Raw genomic sequence first — 15732 nt, 5'->3', positions numbered from 1 at the left:
TGGCTCTTGGTTTACCAAGGCAATAACTGGAAGGATTTCTCTGTCATACAGTATTTCCTGTGAATCACGCCGTGTGTTTTTGCGGAGAAGGAGATTTGTGGTACATCAGAGAAGCTCTGAATCACTAGTCCACTTACAGATTCATCCATGTCTCGATCACAAGTCTACTCTCCTCACACAACAGCCAGTGTGTGTTACGATGACAATAATGATGTTTTTAACTTTTGCACGGAGAAAAAATGGAACAAGACCAAGGATAATATTTAGATTTGAAGTTGGAAGCTCATTGGATTCAGATCATTAGCTTCAGTAACATTTGAGTCAGGAATAAAGATGTCTGCATCCAGCATCACCGCAGTCAGACGTCACTGAATTTGTGGGACGCCACAAAATCTGAAGTAATCCGCCTATAAAAAACACTTTTTTTTTTTTTAATGGCGCACAATATTGACATGGTTTGTAGTCTAGATAGAGGTTTAAAAACACTTGACGCTTGCTCAAGTGTCAAAGCGATGTGGCATAAACTAATTACCGACTCCTATCGCTACTTCAGTATTATGAAGTGAAGTAAGAAGCCTTTAAAACACTGCTCTTTCCACAAACAGCCATTAACATTCTTGTGTTGTGAGGACCTCAGGCAGTCCTGCTGTAATTTTTATGATGCCGTTGTGACACGCCGTGGCCGTTAAAAGCTCTGTCATGGGGCGCAAAACGACAGTGATACACAGTCAGAGCAGCATTGAAGTGTTACAAAAGTTTGTCACGCTCGTTTTGAGTCGCTTCGCATGCTGAAAAACTCATTCTCATGCAAAAACATGAATACATTCTGTAGGAGCCAAAATACTTCAGGCTTCATGCAAAGATAATTGGTTGAATTTTTTGTTAGGTCAGGTACAAGGGAGAAGGCTTCTTACATTAGCCTTCTTACATTAGCCTTATTTTTCGCAACTTGTTTATCGACTTGTTAATAGCAATTTGCTGTGGAATATGTGCCGGTCGGGTCTGTGTCTTCCCGGCCGGGTTCGGGTCCATCTTTCAAATAATTGACGGTCCGCGTCGGTTCCGGGTAGTACATTTTTGACATTTCTCGGTTCTGCACGGGCCCGGGTCCAACTTTCAAAATAATAGACGGGTCCGGGTCGACCTCTACCTGTGACTTCACCTGAGGGGGTGGTTGAAACAGGAAGTCTTTGACTCCAGCTCTAATCTATTTTGACTTTGCAATCCTTTACTTTGAGATTTTGTTTTTTCATGTAGTATTTTTATTTTTAATTGTAATAAATGTTACTTCAAGTTTGGAACAATCAACAATGTGGACACTGGAATTTGTTGGACTGTGAACGTCAAGCCTTTTATTTAATTATTTATTTTTGTCCAGCCACCAAAGTGGACAACTAGCCACTACACATTCCACCAGCCAAGACTGATATCAGTACTGGATTGGTTGAGCATTCAAATTGCACAAGGCCTGTTTTGTGTGTTTTTGTGCATTTGTCCTATATTGTGTATATGTTTATTTCTATTTATGTACACTACTGTTCAAAAGTTGAATGTAAGATTTTTTTCTTATTGTTATTGAAAGAAATTAGTAGTTTTATTTAGCAAGGATGCAATAAATTGTCCGAAAGTGACACTACAGACATTTATAATGTTACAAAATATTTGTATTTTTTTTTTTTTTCAAATCAGTGCTGTTTTTTGGGGGGGTTTTTTGAGAAAAAATAAATGTTATGGTTTCGAGGAAAATATGAATGATATCTTAGAAATCGTATTAGAATGATTTCTGAAGGATCATGTGACACTGAAGACTGGAGTAATGATGCTGAAAATTCAGCTTTGATCACAGGATTAAATTACATTTTAACATATATTAAAACAGTAAGCAGTTCTTTTAAATTGTAATATTTAATATTTTTACTGTATTTTTGATCAGATAAATGCAGCTCTGGTGAGCAAAAGAGATTTCTTTCAAAAACATTCTTACCCTAAACTTCTTACCCCAAACGACCCCAAACTTTTGAACAGTAGTGTGTATACAGTATATGTGTTTGTTGTGGCATTATTTGCATGACATTTAAGCATGTTACAAGCCAAAAATTCTCATTACTGTAATATTTTTACTGCACAATAAATAAATTGAGTACAAAAATGCTATAAAACACTTTGGAAACAAGCAGCACATTGGTGTCAGATTGTAGTTTTTGTGGGAATTACAGAAAGCACTCATTCATGCAGTATTCAGACGGGACGGTCCTGGTGTGGCATGCAAGTCATTGTAGAGTAAGGGAAGCATCTCAGCTGGTGTGGCATAAAGGGTTCTTCCTCTTTCACGCCTCACTGCACCTCGGCATCTGCGTAGCGGCTCCGCGTGTGCGTGTTTCTCTGATGAGCCGAGTGTAGAAACGTTCCTGCAAATGCAGTGAATCAAAGCCCTCGCTATTGCTTTCATGCACATTTGCATCCCATCGGGCGGCGTGTTTTGAATGCATATGCACGGAGAATAACATGACTCAGCATGTATGAGCCCTGCGATCAATCAGATGCTGTTAGAGGACTTTTCCCTCCCGGCTGTCCTGTACCACTGTTCACAATGGCCCTGATCAACCTGGACGGATCGATACAGTTTCCACCAGCAACCTCCGTTTTGTTCCCTGGATGTGTTGTTGATATCACTTATGCACACACACATACGCACACAGACACAATCACACTAATCCAAGGACATTAGCCATCGAGAGAGTCCATTTCTGGCAGGTAATGAGCAGATTTGGCTATCACAGGATGTCATAAAGGTTGCGCTGAAGAGCGAGATAATGTGTGTTTTTTAAGGCCGGGCTCTCTGGGATCTGTCAGCCTCTCTCCAAGCCAAAGTGCTTGAGCAACTTTCCCATAAACACCTCTCTTGTTTTAGCCGGCGATAAAACACACAAACACACACATGCTAAAGTTTAAAAGAGCCCAAGTTTGGTTTTACGGCCCATTGTTTGCACAGAACATCCTCTTGTTTGACAAGCTCATTGGTGACTCACGTCTCTTGATGTTGGATGCAGAAAACGCTGTTTTGATAACGGACTGAGACAGGAGGAGAGCAAGAGAGAAAAAATGTAATGAAAGGAAGAAGCTGAAAGACTCCCACGCAAGGAGCAATGTTGCCTCAGTCCACTTAACCTCGCTCTCTGTGCCTTCTATATTTAATCGCCCTTTTTCACTTCCCGGCAGTCCGTGTGTGACCCTAGTGGAAGACCTGAGTAACACAGAGAGCAGAGGAAGTTTTTCTCATTCTCTCCACAGCTGGAAAGACAGATTTCTGTCTCCAGACATTTCTCAAAATCTGTTAAGAATATGCACAGATCACATTTCACCCCACAATTAATGGATTTTTTTTTTTCACATTGCATTTTCATGACAATTTAAGCATATTTTTTGACTATACAAATATGACTATAAAGCTCTAATATAGGTAGGTAGGTAGGTGTGTGTGTGTGTGTGTGTGTGTGTGTGTGTGTGTGTGTGTGTGTAAACAAACTGATTACTCTATTATAGTCATATTTTTAAGCTTAAACATTATTGGGTAATATAAAATATAATTTTATTATAATTTTAAATACATTTATTACTTGTAGTATTTTTTATATTTATAAATTTTATCATATATTCAATTATATATTTACACACACACACATATATTCACATTATCTTGACAATTTAGCATAATTAAGCATATGTGACAGTAATACTTTAAATACTGTATGTGTATTTATATACATTGTTATAATAAAATAGTTCTATATTTTTATTAAATGCGCATATATATATATATTATATATATCATATACATTATATATAGACACACACATACACATTATCATGACAATTAAGTAATACTGTAAATACAGTAAATGCGTATTTATATATAATTTTATTATAATTGCACAAAATAATTAAATATTTTTAATAAATGCATTTTTATTATGTGTGTGTATATAGAATGTTATAATAATATATAATGTGTGTGTGTAATATATATTGTATATATATCTATCTCTACTGTATATATATATATATATATATATATATAGTAGAGATAGATAGATAGACAATATATGACAGTGATGCTGTAAATATGTGTATAGTGTTATAATTCTATATAATAATTTAATATAATTTTTTGTTAGATGTTTTTATATATCTTTTATATATCTTTTTATAATTATAATAAAAAACTATAATTTTTATTTCTATATAATATATAATTGTAATTTAAATTGTAAATTGCTTTTTTTTTTTTTCTTCTTTTTTTTAATTCGATAAAGAAAATCTTTTAATTTTGGGGTAAAATGTGACCTGGACATGCTTTTGCAAGGTTCACCTACACAAACAACAAATTAATCTGAGAAAGCATTTCTATTTTCCCACAAGGGTCACTTGCAGGCCCCCTGCCGTGGGTCGTGAGGTTGTGACCTGCCGCTGCAGGAGGCCGGAGGAGAGATGCTGAGGTCACGGCACTCTCCTCCTCATTCACATGCAGCTCTCATTAATACTTCACCACGCTCATAACTCCTGACCTGTGCCGACTGTTCAAGCCAATGAAACGATGAGCCAGCCCGTTTCCGACAGTTAAAGCTAAACCCAGCAGCCATTCTTTTTCCAAATATGAACAAAGGCGGACAGTTTTTGTGTTTACATAGTTTTACGACTCTAACGTTTCTCGGAAGCTCTCGATCCAAGCCTCTCTTACGCACTTTTTTTTGACAGCGGCTAAATCTGAGATATGTAGCATGAAGCTGTGCATACATCCTCCTCATGTGCTCTCTGTAGTAACTCACGGCAAAATGATGGATGTCAGAGGAGTCCTGGAAAGGTTTTTTTGGGGGGGGGGGGGGGGTTTGTCACTCTCCGACTCCCCTTGTGTTTGAGTTTGTCATTCCAGCTGTGCTCTTACTTTACCCTGAGTGCAGCAGCTAATTATCGCACCTCACTGCAGGCTTATTTAATCAGAGGGAGCGTGAGCGACGCCGCTGTGATATGAACTTACATTAGTGACGAAGAGAACTGAATGCCACACGCCAATCTCTGTGTGATGCTTACTTTCATTTTAAAGGAATAGTTCATGCAAAAAGGAAAATTGGCTGAAAATGTATTCACCCTCAGGCTATCCAAGATATTGATGTGTTTGTTTCTTCATCAGATTTGGAGTAATGTAGCATTCCTTCACTTGCTCACCAATGGATGCTCTGCAGTGAATGGGTGCCGTCAGAATGAGAGTCCAAACAGCTGATAAAAACATCACAATAATCCACAAGTAATCCACACCACTCCAGTCCATCAGTTAATGTCTTGTGAAGCCAAAAGCTGTGTGTTTATAAGAAACAAATCCATCAAGGCGTTTTTAACTTCTAACCATTGCTTCCCGCTAAAATACGAGTCAATAATCCATAATAACGCTTCATCCAGTGAAAAGGCTGTCTCGTCTGAATCAGGAGAGAAATCTGCACATATCAAGCACCGTTAACAAGCCAAAACCGCTCTAAACAAATATGTGAGTGGATTTTGATGTGAGACACAACAGGAGATTAACGTTTTCACTGGAGGAAGCGTTATTATGGATTATGGACTTGTATTTTAGCTGGAAGAAACACACAGCTTTTGGCTTCACAAGACATTAACTGATGGACTGGAGTGGTGTGGATTACTTGTGGATTATTGTGATGTTTTTATCAGCTGTTTGGACTCTCGTTCTGACGGCACCCATTCACTGCAGAGGATCCATTGGTGAGCAGGTGAAGCTAAATTTCTCTAAATCTGATGAAGAAACAAACTCATCTAGATCTTGGATAGACTGAGGATGAGTACATTTTCAGCCAATTTTCATTTTTGGTTGAACTATTCCTTTAAATGCAAACAAATCACACACTAATAGTCCGATTATTGCCAGTCATTTCTTCTAATTATTTATAATATAAAATATGCGTTCAAATTCAATAGGCATGTTTTCTTCTGCTGTTTTTATTGACCTGCCTCAAATTCAAAATCTGCTTCAAATGCAAAAAAATGGCAAAATAATTCCTGAGCTCACTAGAAATATTGTTTTCTATTCGTGAAGTGTTTTAAAACCCATGCATTTGCATAAGGCATCATCTGTCTATAACACAAACATGTGCATTTTCATCAGTGTGGACATCAAAATGTGATTATGGTTGCTGCATAACCATAATAACATAATCACAAAATTCTGTTAACGCAAGCTTCAAATTAATCTCAGTACTGCTTTAATCGCATTATGAACATAGTCATTATGTGTTTGAGCATATTTGTGTTCCACTGCAATGTTTTTCTGATGCTGTTATGTGTTTAATAGAATGATAAACATAAAAACTAGATGTTTCAGGCCTTTAGATGTGGTTAATGTACCGGTAATATGCCAAACACACCAATTTAGTCTTGATAGACTGCAATCAGAACAGAATCTTAATAATTTCTTGTAGAGAATCTCATAATCTGTGTAATTTTGCTATAGCTACAAGCCCAAAATTATCACGAGTTTAATCATTCAAATCATTCAGATTGTAAATGAAAGAGTACTTATTTGTATTTTTTTTCTCTGACGTGACACCAGCAATTTGCCTATTTTATCATGTTCTGAGGTTTGTCCCATCTAGCCTCCGTGATCTGTTTTAAAGCATCTAATATTTCTTTTATGTAATAAAAGTGAGGGATTTTGCATTATTCACCAAGGTTCTATGACCGAGAAAATCCCATACAGTAAGATCACTTAATACATGAGTGTGTTTTATACACAAACAAGAGAGCGAGTATAAACCCGACCCGCTGACGCAAACTCGTTACCATAGCAACCACTCACCTGTCAGTCTCACGTGCGCAGTGCTGTCACTGAGCATATATATAATTTTATTTAATTGATTTAAAATTTTAAATAGAAGATTTGGCTGGAAGATTTAAAAACTGTGTGTAAATGTGGATGATCATATGTTAATGTATTTGTATCATGATTATTTCTGAATGAGCCATTTTTGCAGCTTAGTTTCAAGCAATTGTTTGAGTATATGTACATAACATATCAAACAAGAGGCATAGGAACAAACCGTAGCGACTTTGCTCATGAATATTAATTACGTGACATTCGCCCGGTAGTCCTGGCTGATTGGCTTAAATGCAGAGGCTTGGGTTTTGTTTGTGTGTGTGTGTGTGTGTGTGTGTGTGTGTGTGTGTGTGTGTGTGTGTGTGTGTGTCTAGCTACTTTGGCAAAGACAAATGAACCTCAAAGTCTTAAAAATAAAATTTTTACAGTTTCGTTTGATGACTTTAGTGGTCCAGAAATGATACACTTTGTTGTTGAGAGCTTTTTGGAATGAATCTTTGAAATGAAGCACGTTCTGTTGGCATCTGAACAAACGCCCTAGCAGATGCTGCCTGTCGTGAAGATCTGAGTTTTTAAGATCTCTCTCTCTCTCTCTCTCTCTCTCTCTCTCTCTCTCTCTCTCTCTCTCTCTCTCTCTCTCTCTCTCTTTTTTGAACAATGAACATCCACACGGCCCAATACGAGCAGCCATCCGGCCTAATGCAAGTCAGTTTCTCCTTCCTCCATTAGTTATTCTCTGTATGTGTCAGTCCTTCATCTGCTTTTGATATCTTTCTCTCTCTCTTTTCCATCATGCGTGTGTGTGAATACTGTATCCAGTGGCCGTTTTTGAGGGCTAGTGAGGAAAGACAGAGTGTGAGAGGTGTTATAACTCTGTCCTCTTTCTGGTTTCTCCTGTACTTCTTGTGACCTCCTTCTCTCTTGCCCTCGAAATCTCTCCCTCTCTCGTTCTCTGTGTGTCTCTCGTTCCCCCGTGTGTAGCAGTGCGGCGTCACTCTCTGCGTCAGTGTGCCATTACGTCAGCCCTGCATCGCGTCACCGCTGAGGTGCAGATGAGCTAACGTTGCTTTTTCTCTCTCCCCCTTTGTCTCTTTCTCTCGCGCTACCTGTGCGTTTAACTCTATCTCTCCCTTACGCCAACTTCCTATCTTGTGTGTGTGTGTGTGTGTGTGTGTGTGTGTGTGAGAGAGAGAGATAGAGAGAGAGGGAGAGAGAGACTTATCCTTTGAGAGCCAGTGAAGCCAGGGAAAATTGTTTGTTGACTGCACAACAACAGTCGAAACTCAGCTGTCAACCTCTACCAGACAGCTTGGAATTCCTTTGGGAAACAGATTAATTGTTTATTTTCGTGGCAATTGCATTTAAAGAGGGAGAGAAAGAAGCAAAGTAGTTTTGCTCAAATGTAGCTCGTCACCATATATACCTCATAATGCCTGCTGGATCTCAACATATCCCATGCATGGCTTAACATATGCTAATACAGGGGAAGGGGGAACATGTTTCTTTAGATGAACACATTCTTTCAATCTGTCCATCAGTGAGGAGGAGTTTTGTTAACCCCTATTTAAAAACGACATAATATATGGGAATGAACTCTGGGAAAAAAATCACTGCTTTAAGAAAAAGAAATGAATCGCTGGTCTAAACAGATTGTCATCAAAGACGCTCCAGACAAGACTTGAATTTTAAAAAAGATTCCAGTTTTACAATATTTTCCCTCTTTCTCTCAAACCATTGGTAATGTTATGTGACCCTAATTTTAGTATTTATTATATTAGCAATATGGAATTATAATTAAATCATGTGTGTGAGAGAAGTCTAAAACAGAATCAGTGTAAAGAATCAAGAATAAGTGTGATTAATATAAAAGATCTGTGGCAACATATTTTTATTGATTGATTGACTGATTGATTTTGTTTTACCACATGGTAATATGACTATTAAAAGAAAAAAAAACAACCTGGTCATCAAAGCACCAATTTAAAGCAGTTTGGATGTCAGAAAATAATTGTTCAAAAGCTTTGTCCCCTGTATCTTTAGACTTTGAAAGCGCACGTTTCTCCTTGAATATTTTTGTGTCGTCCTAACTTTTAAAGGTGTTAAAAAAGCCCTCAGAGGAGGTGATCGATAAGGCGTTTGGTCGTTTACTGTGCATTAGCAGCCACTTTAGCCTGCAGTGGATTTATGAGGGAGCCCCTATAAATGAGGAGTGAAATCAGCATAGTGGACTGGGTATAAATATCTGTATAATGGCAACATTTTCCTATTGTTGCTGTTGTATAACGGAGCCATTATCGATTGTGTGTGTTTTAGTAAGGGTTGGTATCAGTGCTCTCAGGAATCATAAATCTGTGCAATCAGAGACATATGACGTACAGTTTGAGAACAATTACCATACTTACAATATACGCATACATTAAGAGTGTGTATGTACACGAGTGTGTGTTGCATGTGAAGAGTAAAGCGTCTGAACTGACCACACCATCACTGCACCGGCAGGATTTGCTCGCTGGCAGATAGACAAGTTGAGCTTTCTGTCATTCTAAGAATTTGTGTTAGCTGTAAGGGTTATCCTTCCACTCTTCACTGCATTTCTGCTGAACACTGTCTCTTATTTATTGAAGGCAGTAAGAGCAGCATGTGAAATCTTTTCTCTCACACAGACTTTGGTTATATTACACAGAGCATCACTCATGAAGATGGCTCAGGTCGGGGGGGTTGCGTTGTGCCGGATGATGAAAAGGACATTTTAAACCTATCACAATGAAAAGGAGCATAACACATTGTGAGCATAAACTTAACAAAAGAAAGACTTTAACAGAACTGTAGATTAAGGATGAAAATCCTTTTTAAGCCAATTGTGTGTGAAGGACAGAAGGACATGCGGAAACCAATCCTCTCTCTCTCTCTCTCTCTCTCTCTCTCTCTCTCTCTCTCTCTCTCTCTCTTTTTTGAACAATGAACATCCACACGGCCCAATACGAGCAGCCATCCGGCCTAATGCAAGTCAGTTTCTCCTTCCTCCATTAGTTATTCTCTGTATGTGTCAGTCCTTCATCTGCTTTTGATATCTTTCTCTCTCTCTTTTCCATCATGCGTGTGTGTGAATACTGTATCCAGTGGCCGTTTTTGAGGGCTAGTGAGGAAAGACAGAGTGTGAGAGGTGTTATAACTCTGTCCTCTTTCTGGTTTCTCCTGTACTTCTTGTGACCTCCTTCTCTCTTGCCCTCGAAATCTCTCCCTCTCTCGTTCTCTGTGTGTCTCTCGTTCCCCCGTGTGTAGCAGTGCGGCGTCACTCTCTGCGTCAGTGTGCCATTACGTCAGCCCTGCATCGCGTCACCGCTGAGGTGCAGATGAGCTAACGTTGCTTTTTCTCTCTCCCCCTTTGTCTCTTTCTCTCGCGCTACCTGTGCGTTTAACTCTATCTCTCCCTTACGCCAACTTCCTATCTCTCGTCCAGTCTTCGGGCACCAGTGTGACGGTGGACATCGCGGTGATGGGCGAGGCCCACGGACTGATCTCAGATCTGCTGGCTGACCCCTCCCTCCCACCGAACACCTGCAGCACCCTGCGGGCCGTCAGTAACCTGCTCAGCACCCAGTTCACCTTCCAGCCGCTGCACCACCGGCCGCGCCTGAGCCCCCTGCTGGCCTTCAGCGATGGACACGCCTGCTCCGACTCAGAGGAGGTGCCGGAGAAAGGAGAGAGGCTGGCCATCTCAAAGGTAAAGCCACACCCTATCAGGTAGCAGGATTTGATTGGTAAATGGCCCTTTGCTAAGCCCCACCTTAAAAATATGACTGACCTTTGCAGCTGTTGTGGTGCCGCCCACTTTTTTCCATTTCCATACATTTTGTTCAGTATTTTTTTAATAGTGAGAAATATGTATTGTGACATACATTCAATTTTAACAAATTATCGTGAAAGAAAATGAAATGGGTGTGACTTTATTCTATTCTTCAGTCATTGATTGGATGTTGCTAAGCCCCGCCTTAAAATATGATTGACCAATCTAATCTTTGCAGCTGTCGCTGCCCATTTGTATTCTTCAAGTAGCGAAAGATTCATTTTTTTCCGTATTGTGACGTACATTTGAGTTGAATGAATTAATGACATAGAAATCTGTGGGCGGGACTTGGTTCCGGTTAGTTGTTGATTGGATATTGAGATGTGAGAGGAGGTGCCAGAGAAAGGAGAGAGACTGGACATCCCGTAGGTAAGGCCAAACCCTTTCAGGTTCTGGAATTTGATTGGTTATTGGCCCTTTGCTAAGCCCCACCTTAAAAAAATTATTTACCAATCTGACCTTTGCAGCTGTTGTGGCTCCACCCACTTTTTTCAATTAAACTTTTTTCATTGAGATTTTTAAAGTAGTCACAGATTCTTTCTTCCATATTGTGATCTACATCTGAGTTTATTGAAATTAAATTATTAAATTAAAATTGGATTATTGAAAAAGAAAAGGTGGGCGGAACTTAGTTCTGTGCAGCGGTTGTTGATTGGATGTTGAGATGTGAGAGAAGCGCCAGAGAAAGGACAGAGCCTGGCCATCTCAAAGTTAACGCCACACCCTCTCAGGAGCAGGACTTTGCTAAAATATGACTGACCTTTGCAGCTGTTGCCATTTCCATTCCATTTCCAGATTTTTTTTAAAGCCGCAAATGGTGGCGGGAATTGGTTCTATGCATTGGTTGTTGATTGGATGTTGAGATGTGGGCGTGGCACTCACTTGAGCTTGCGTGGGTGGAGTTTAAGAGGACTTAATTATTGGAGAATCCAAATGGCTGCAATATAACAAAGAGTGAAAAATGTAAGGGGGTCTGAATACTTTCCGTACCCACTGTATCATTAGAGAGGAGTCTGTTGTTTTCACCAGAAGATGTAGATATAATTTTTTTATTAAAGGGGTCATATGATGTGATTTCATGTTTTCTTTTGTCTTTGGAGTGTTAAAAGCTGTTCATGCATACAGAAGATCCGTAAAGTCGCAAAGATTAAAGTCTCAAACCCAAAGAGATATTCTTTATAAAAGTGAACACTCAGCCACGCCTTCCTAAAACGCCTCATTCAAACACACCCCCACATATCTACGTCACATTTCCGTCACACGCTTGAGGAATTCAGGCAATCACAACACACTGGATTGCTGGCCAATCAGAGCACACCTCGCTTTTCAGAACGATGAGCTTTGTAAAAATATACACGTTTCAGAAAGGCGGGGCATAGAGGAGAAACAATAATGTACAGTATGTGGAAAATGTGTTTTTTGAACCTTAAACCGCATAAACACACTGCATTACACCAAATACACAAAATAATGTTCTTTTTAGCAACGTCACATGACCCCTTTGACTTTTGACTTTTTTGACTTTGACTTTTTTCATTTACATTTACATTCACATTTAGACATTTAGCAGACGCTTTTATCCAAAGCGACTTACAAATGAGGACAATGGAAGCAAACAAAATCAACGAGAGCAATGATATGCAAGTGCTATAACGAGTCTCAGTTAGCTTAACGCAGTACATGTAGCAAGTTTTTTTTTTTTATTATATAATATACAGATAGAATAGAAAAAGAATAGAGCAAGCTGGTATTAGAGACCATTTTTGCTTTTGTTAATTGTATAATAAATAAAAAGAAAACAAATTGAATACAAAAAGATTAGAGAAGCTAGTTTTTTTTGTTTGTTTGTTTTTATTTATAGAAAACAAGCATTTAGTAAATGAAAAGAGTGCAAGTCTAAAAGGGGCAAGTTTTTTTTTTAAAGAATAGAATTAGAATATAGAGTTAGAGGGTCAAATAAAGATGGAAGAAATGTGTTTTTAGCTGATTCTTGAAGTCTGTGAAAGTGATTTTGTGCCTCTTTGGGATGGCACAATAAAGCGACGTTCACTTGCAGAATGCAAGCTTCTAGAGGGTACATACTGTAAGTATGAAGTAATGAATTTAGGTAAAGGGATGCAGAGCCTGTGGTGGTTTTGTAGGCAAATATTAATGCCTTGAATTTTATGTGAGCAGCTATTGGTAGCCAATGCAAATTTATAAATAGAGGTGTGACATGCATTCTTTTCGGCTCATTAAAAATGAATCTTGCTGCCGCGTTCTGAATTAATTGTAAAGGTTTGATAGAACTGGCTGGAAGACCTGCCAAGAGAGCATTGCAATAGTCCAGCCTGGACAGAACAAGAGCTTGAACAAGGAGTTGTGAAGCATGTTCCGAAAGAAAGGGCCTGATCTTCTTGATGTTGAATAAAGCAAATCTGCAGAACTGGGCAGTTTTAGCAATGTGGTCTGAGAAAGTCAGAGTTATGGTTGATATGCCTAACTGGATGGTGAAATTGTGATGAAACGATGGGTTTGATGGAACCACAATCAATTCTGTCTTGGCAAGGTTGAGTTGAAGGTGATGGTCCTTCATCCAGCAAGAAATGTCTGTTAGACAAGCTGAGATGCGAGCTGCTATTGTCGTATCATCAGGATTGAAGTGAGAGGTAGAGTTGAGTGTCATCAGCATAGCAGTGATATGAAAAGCCATGTTTCTGAATGACAGAACCTAGTGATGCCATGTAGACAGAGAAGAGAAGTGGTCCAAGAACTTAGCCTTGATGCACCCCAGTAGTTAGATGTTGCGACTTGGACACCTCACCTCTCCAAGATATCTTGAAAGACCTGTCTGAGAGGTAAGACTCAAACCACTGGAGTGCAGTTCCTGAGATGCCATTTGCCAATAGGGTTAACAGGAGGATCTTGTGGTTAACCATGTCAAAAGTAGCGGACAGATCCAGCAAAATACATATTGAAGATTTGGAATCTGCTCTTGCCAGTCTTTTAATTTTCAATCAAATTAAACATTTACGCAAAAGTGTTCATAAGATCTATAAAACTTGCATTTTTAAAATAGATAGGGTGAACTTTCATTTCATGCTGACTCAATTAAATGTTTTAGCCGTGAACCTATTCTAGAAACTCTGAGATGAATATTAGATTTGAAGCAAAACATTTATTTGAAAAAAGACACAGGGTGCAAAACCGTGTAGTTTTTTCTTTTAAATGAGGGAATGAACTATACATCCCATGAATCATTGCAAATTATGTAACTGAATCATAAATAATTGTACAACATGAGTCTATTGACTTGAATTAACAATACATTTGGAGTTTATTGCAAAAATAATCAGACTGGAGGCTGATTTTGATTACATCATTTGCAAATCTTTCTCTATGGATAAAGTTAATGAAATCATGTATTTATTTTTGCACTGAAAATTTGTTATAGGAACGGTTTTCACTCAGAAATAGAAAATTTCATAATTAATTACAAATAAGTAGCAAGTAACACTTTGAATAAATCATGAAATTCTGAAGCAGAAAGAATGAAATAGTATTTTCTTGCAAAACATACTCCAATAATCTTTGTTTTATTTACATCTTTGAAAATTAATTTTTGCAGTGTATCATCAGACAATACTTTAATAATGGAGTTGCATGAAAGTCTGTGTGTTTGGACAGTTTTAAATAGAATTTCATTGAGAAATTATCCAAAAGCACAGTAAAACATTCAGTACAGTAAAAAATGTAAGAATAATATCCAGTCACTGAATATCATGCTGTTCATACCTATGGGACGTTCTGTAAAGCTTGTCCTGCGGGGAACGGAGCTTAGCGACATTTGTGAACATGGATGGTTTTTCATCGGCTTTGGTGTTTTTACATTATTTTTTAGCATTGCTGCAGCAATTCATGAATGGCTCACGTAATCGTGGTGGAACCAGTGAAGATTTTGAGACAAAAGAAAAAGACTCCATTGTGTTTAATGGTTTACTGCCACGGCCAATACTCTGTGTTTTTCATCACACACACACACACGTTCATTCCTCATTCACGCCAGCATGGCAGGTCTCTAATGTAGCGGACAATGACGCACATTCTCACAGAAGCCTTTTAATGTTTCACCAGCACTGCAGTTAAAAATGCATGCCGGCACTTAAAGAGTAGGTGAGGCAAAAGTCACTATCCGACTCTCCAGTGCTTTTCCCATGCTGCAGTGCTCAGGAAACAACATTAAGAGATGTTTATTAAAGCCCATTCATTACACCTGGTCCATATGTAGGTCACAAATGTAGGATATCGAACAGAATTCAGAGCGCTGGCCTTATTATTTTTCCACAGCGTATATAATGTGATATTTTGGCAGTGTGAAGAAAAACACGAGTGAGTCTGGTTCTTTAAGCAGCGTTTTATCTGTCAGCGCTGCAGCTGTGTCAATATCAGAATAAAAACGGCATGAAACGCAACTGATGGTGACATGATTTTCCTAGAAGGTCAAATAGTTGTGGCCTGTTTGGGTGTCCAGTTTGGCAGTGGCGCATTTAGCTTCGGCCTTGGCAGGAAAAGGGGCTTTTTCACATGAATCCCAAATCACTTTTCCTGTATATTTTAACTCGACAAAGAAAAACACTTTTCCTAAGGTGTTACATTTCTGCAGCGCTGCTGATCGGACGTCCATTTCTAGAGCCGGTAAACATGCAACACAGTTACCGTAGGTCAGAAACCTTTAACGCATTATACATGCATGAGCTCCCCACCATAGAAAGTACTATTAAGATTTAAAGGCCGATTCCTCTGGTATTTTCCTACTTTAGGATTTTGAGCGAACGCATGCCTTTGTAGCAGATGTTTAAAATGCTAATCTATTCAAGAACTAATAGGAAAGGAAAGTTGTTGAACTGACCGTTTCACTGCACTCTCAGGGCCTGGACTATTCCCTGCAGATTTTGTTAGTTTTTACTAAGGCATTATAGCTAAAAATAATTGTGTATGTTGATGTTTTTCAGCCTTTTTAATATTT

General features: G+C 38.7%; 1 protein-coding gene across 2 annotated transcripts in view; it reads left to right on the top strand.

The window, feature by feature from the left end:
* Nucleotides 1-15732, top strand: part of LOC107590531 (cGMP-inhibited 3',5'-cyclic phosphodiesterase A-like) — a 103610-nt gene that overhangs the window by 56453 nt on the left and 31425 nt on the right. Inside the window, exons 3-4 of one of the 2 annotated variants that reach the window (XM_016279306.1) lie at nucleotides 7568-7585; nucleotides 10341-10604. In XM_016279306.1, the coding sequence (XP_016134792.1) occupies nucleotides 7568-7585; nucleotides 10341-10604 (282 nt within the window). The remainder of the gene's footprint in view (nucleotides 1-7567; nucleotides 7586-10340; nucleotides 10605-15732) is intronic. The other variant, XM_016279307.1, reaches the window with a different exon arrangement.

Source organism: Sinocyclocheilus grahami, unplaced genomic scaffold (genome assembly GCF_001515645.1).
Source record: "Sinocyclocheilus grahami isolate Dianchi unplaced genomic scaffold, SAMN03320097.WGS_v1.1 scaffold129.1, whole genome shotgun sequence".
NCBI classification, from domain to species: domain Eukaryota; kingdom Metazoa; phylum Chordata; class Actinopteri; order Cypriniformes; family Cyprinidae; genus Sinocyclocheilus; species Sinocyclocheilus grahami.
Note: the sequence above shows the minus strand (reverse complement) of the source record. Positions and strands in the feature narration are given on the sequence as shown.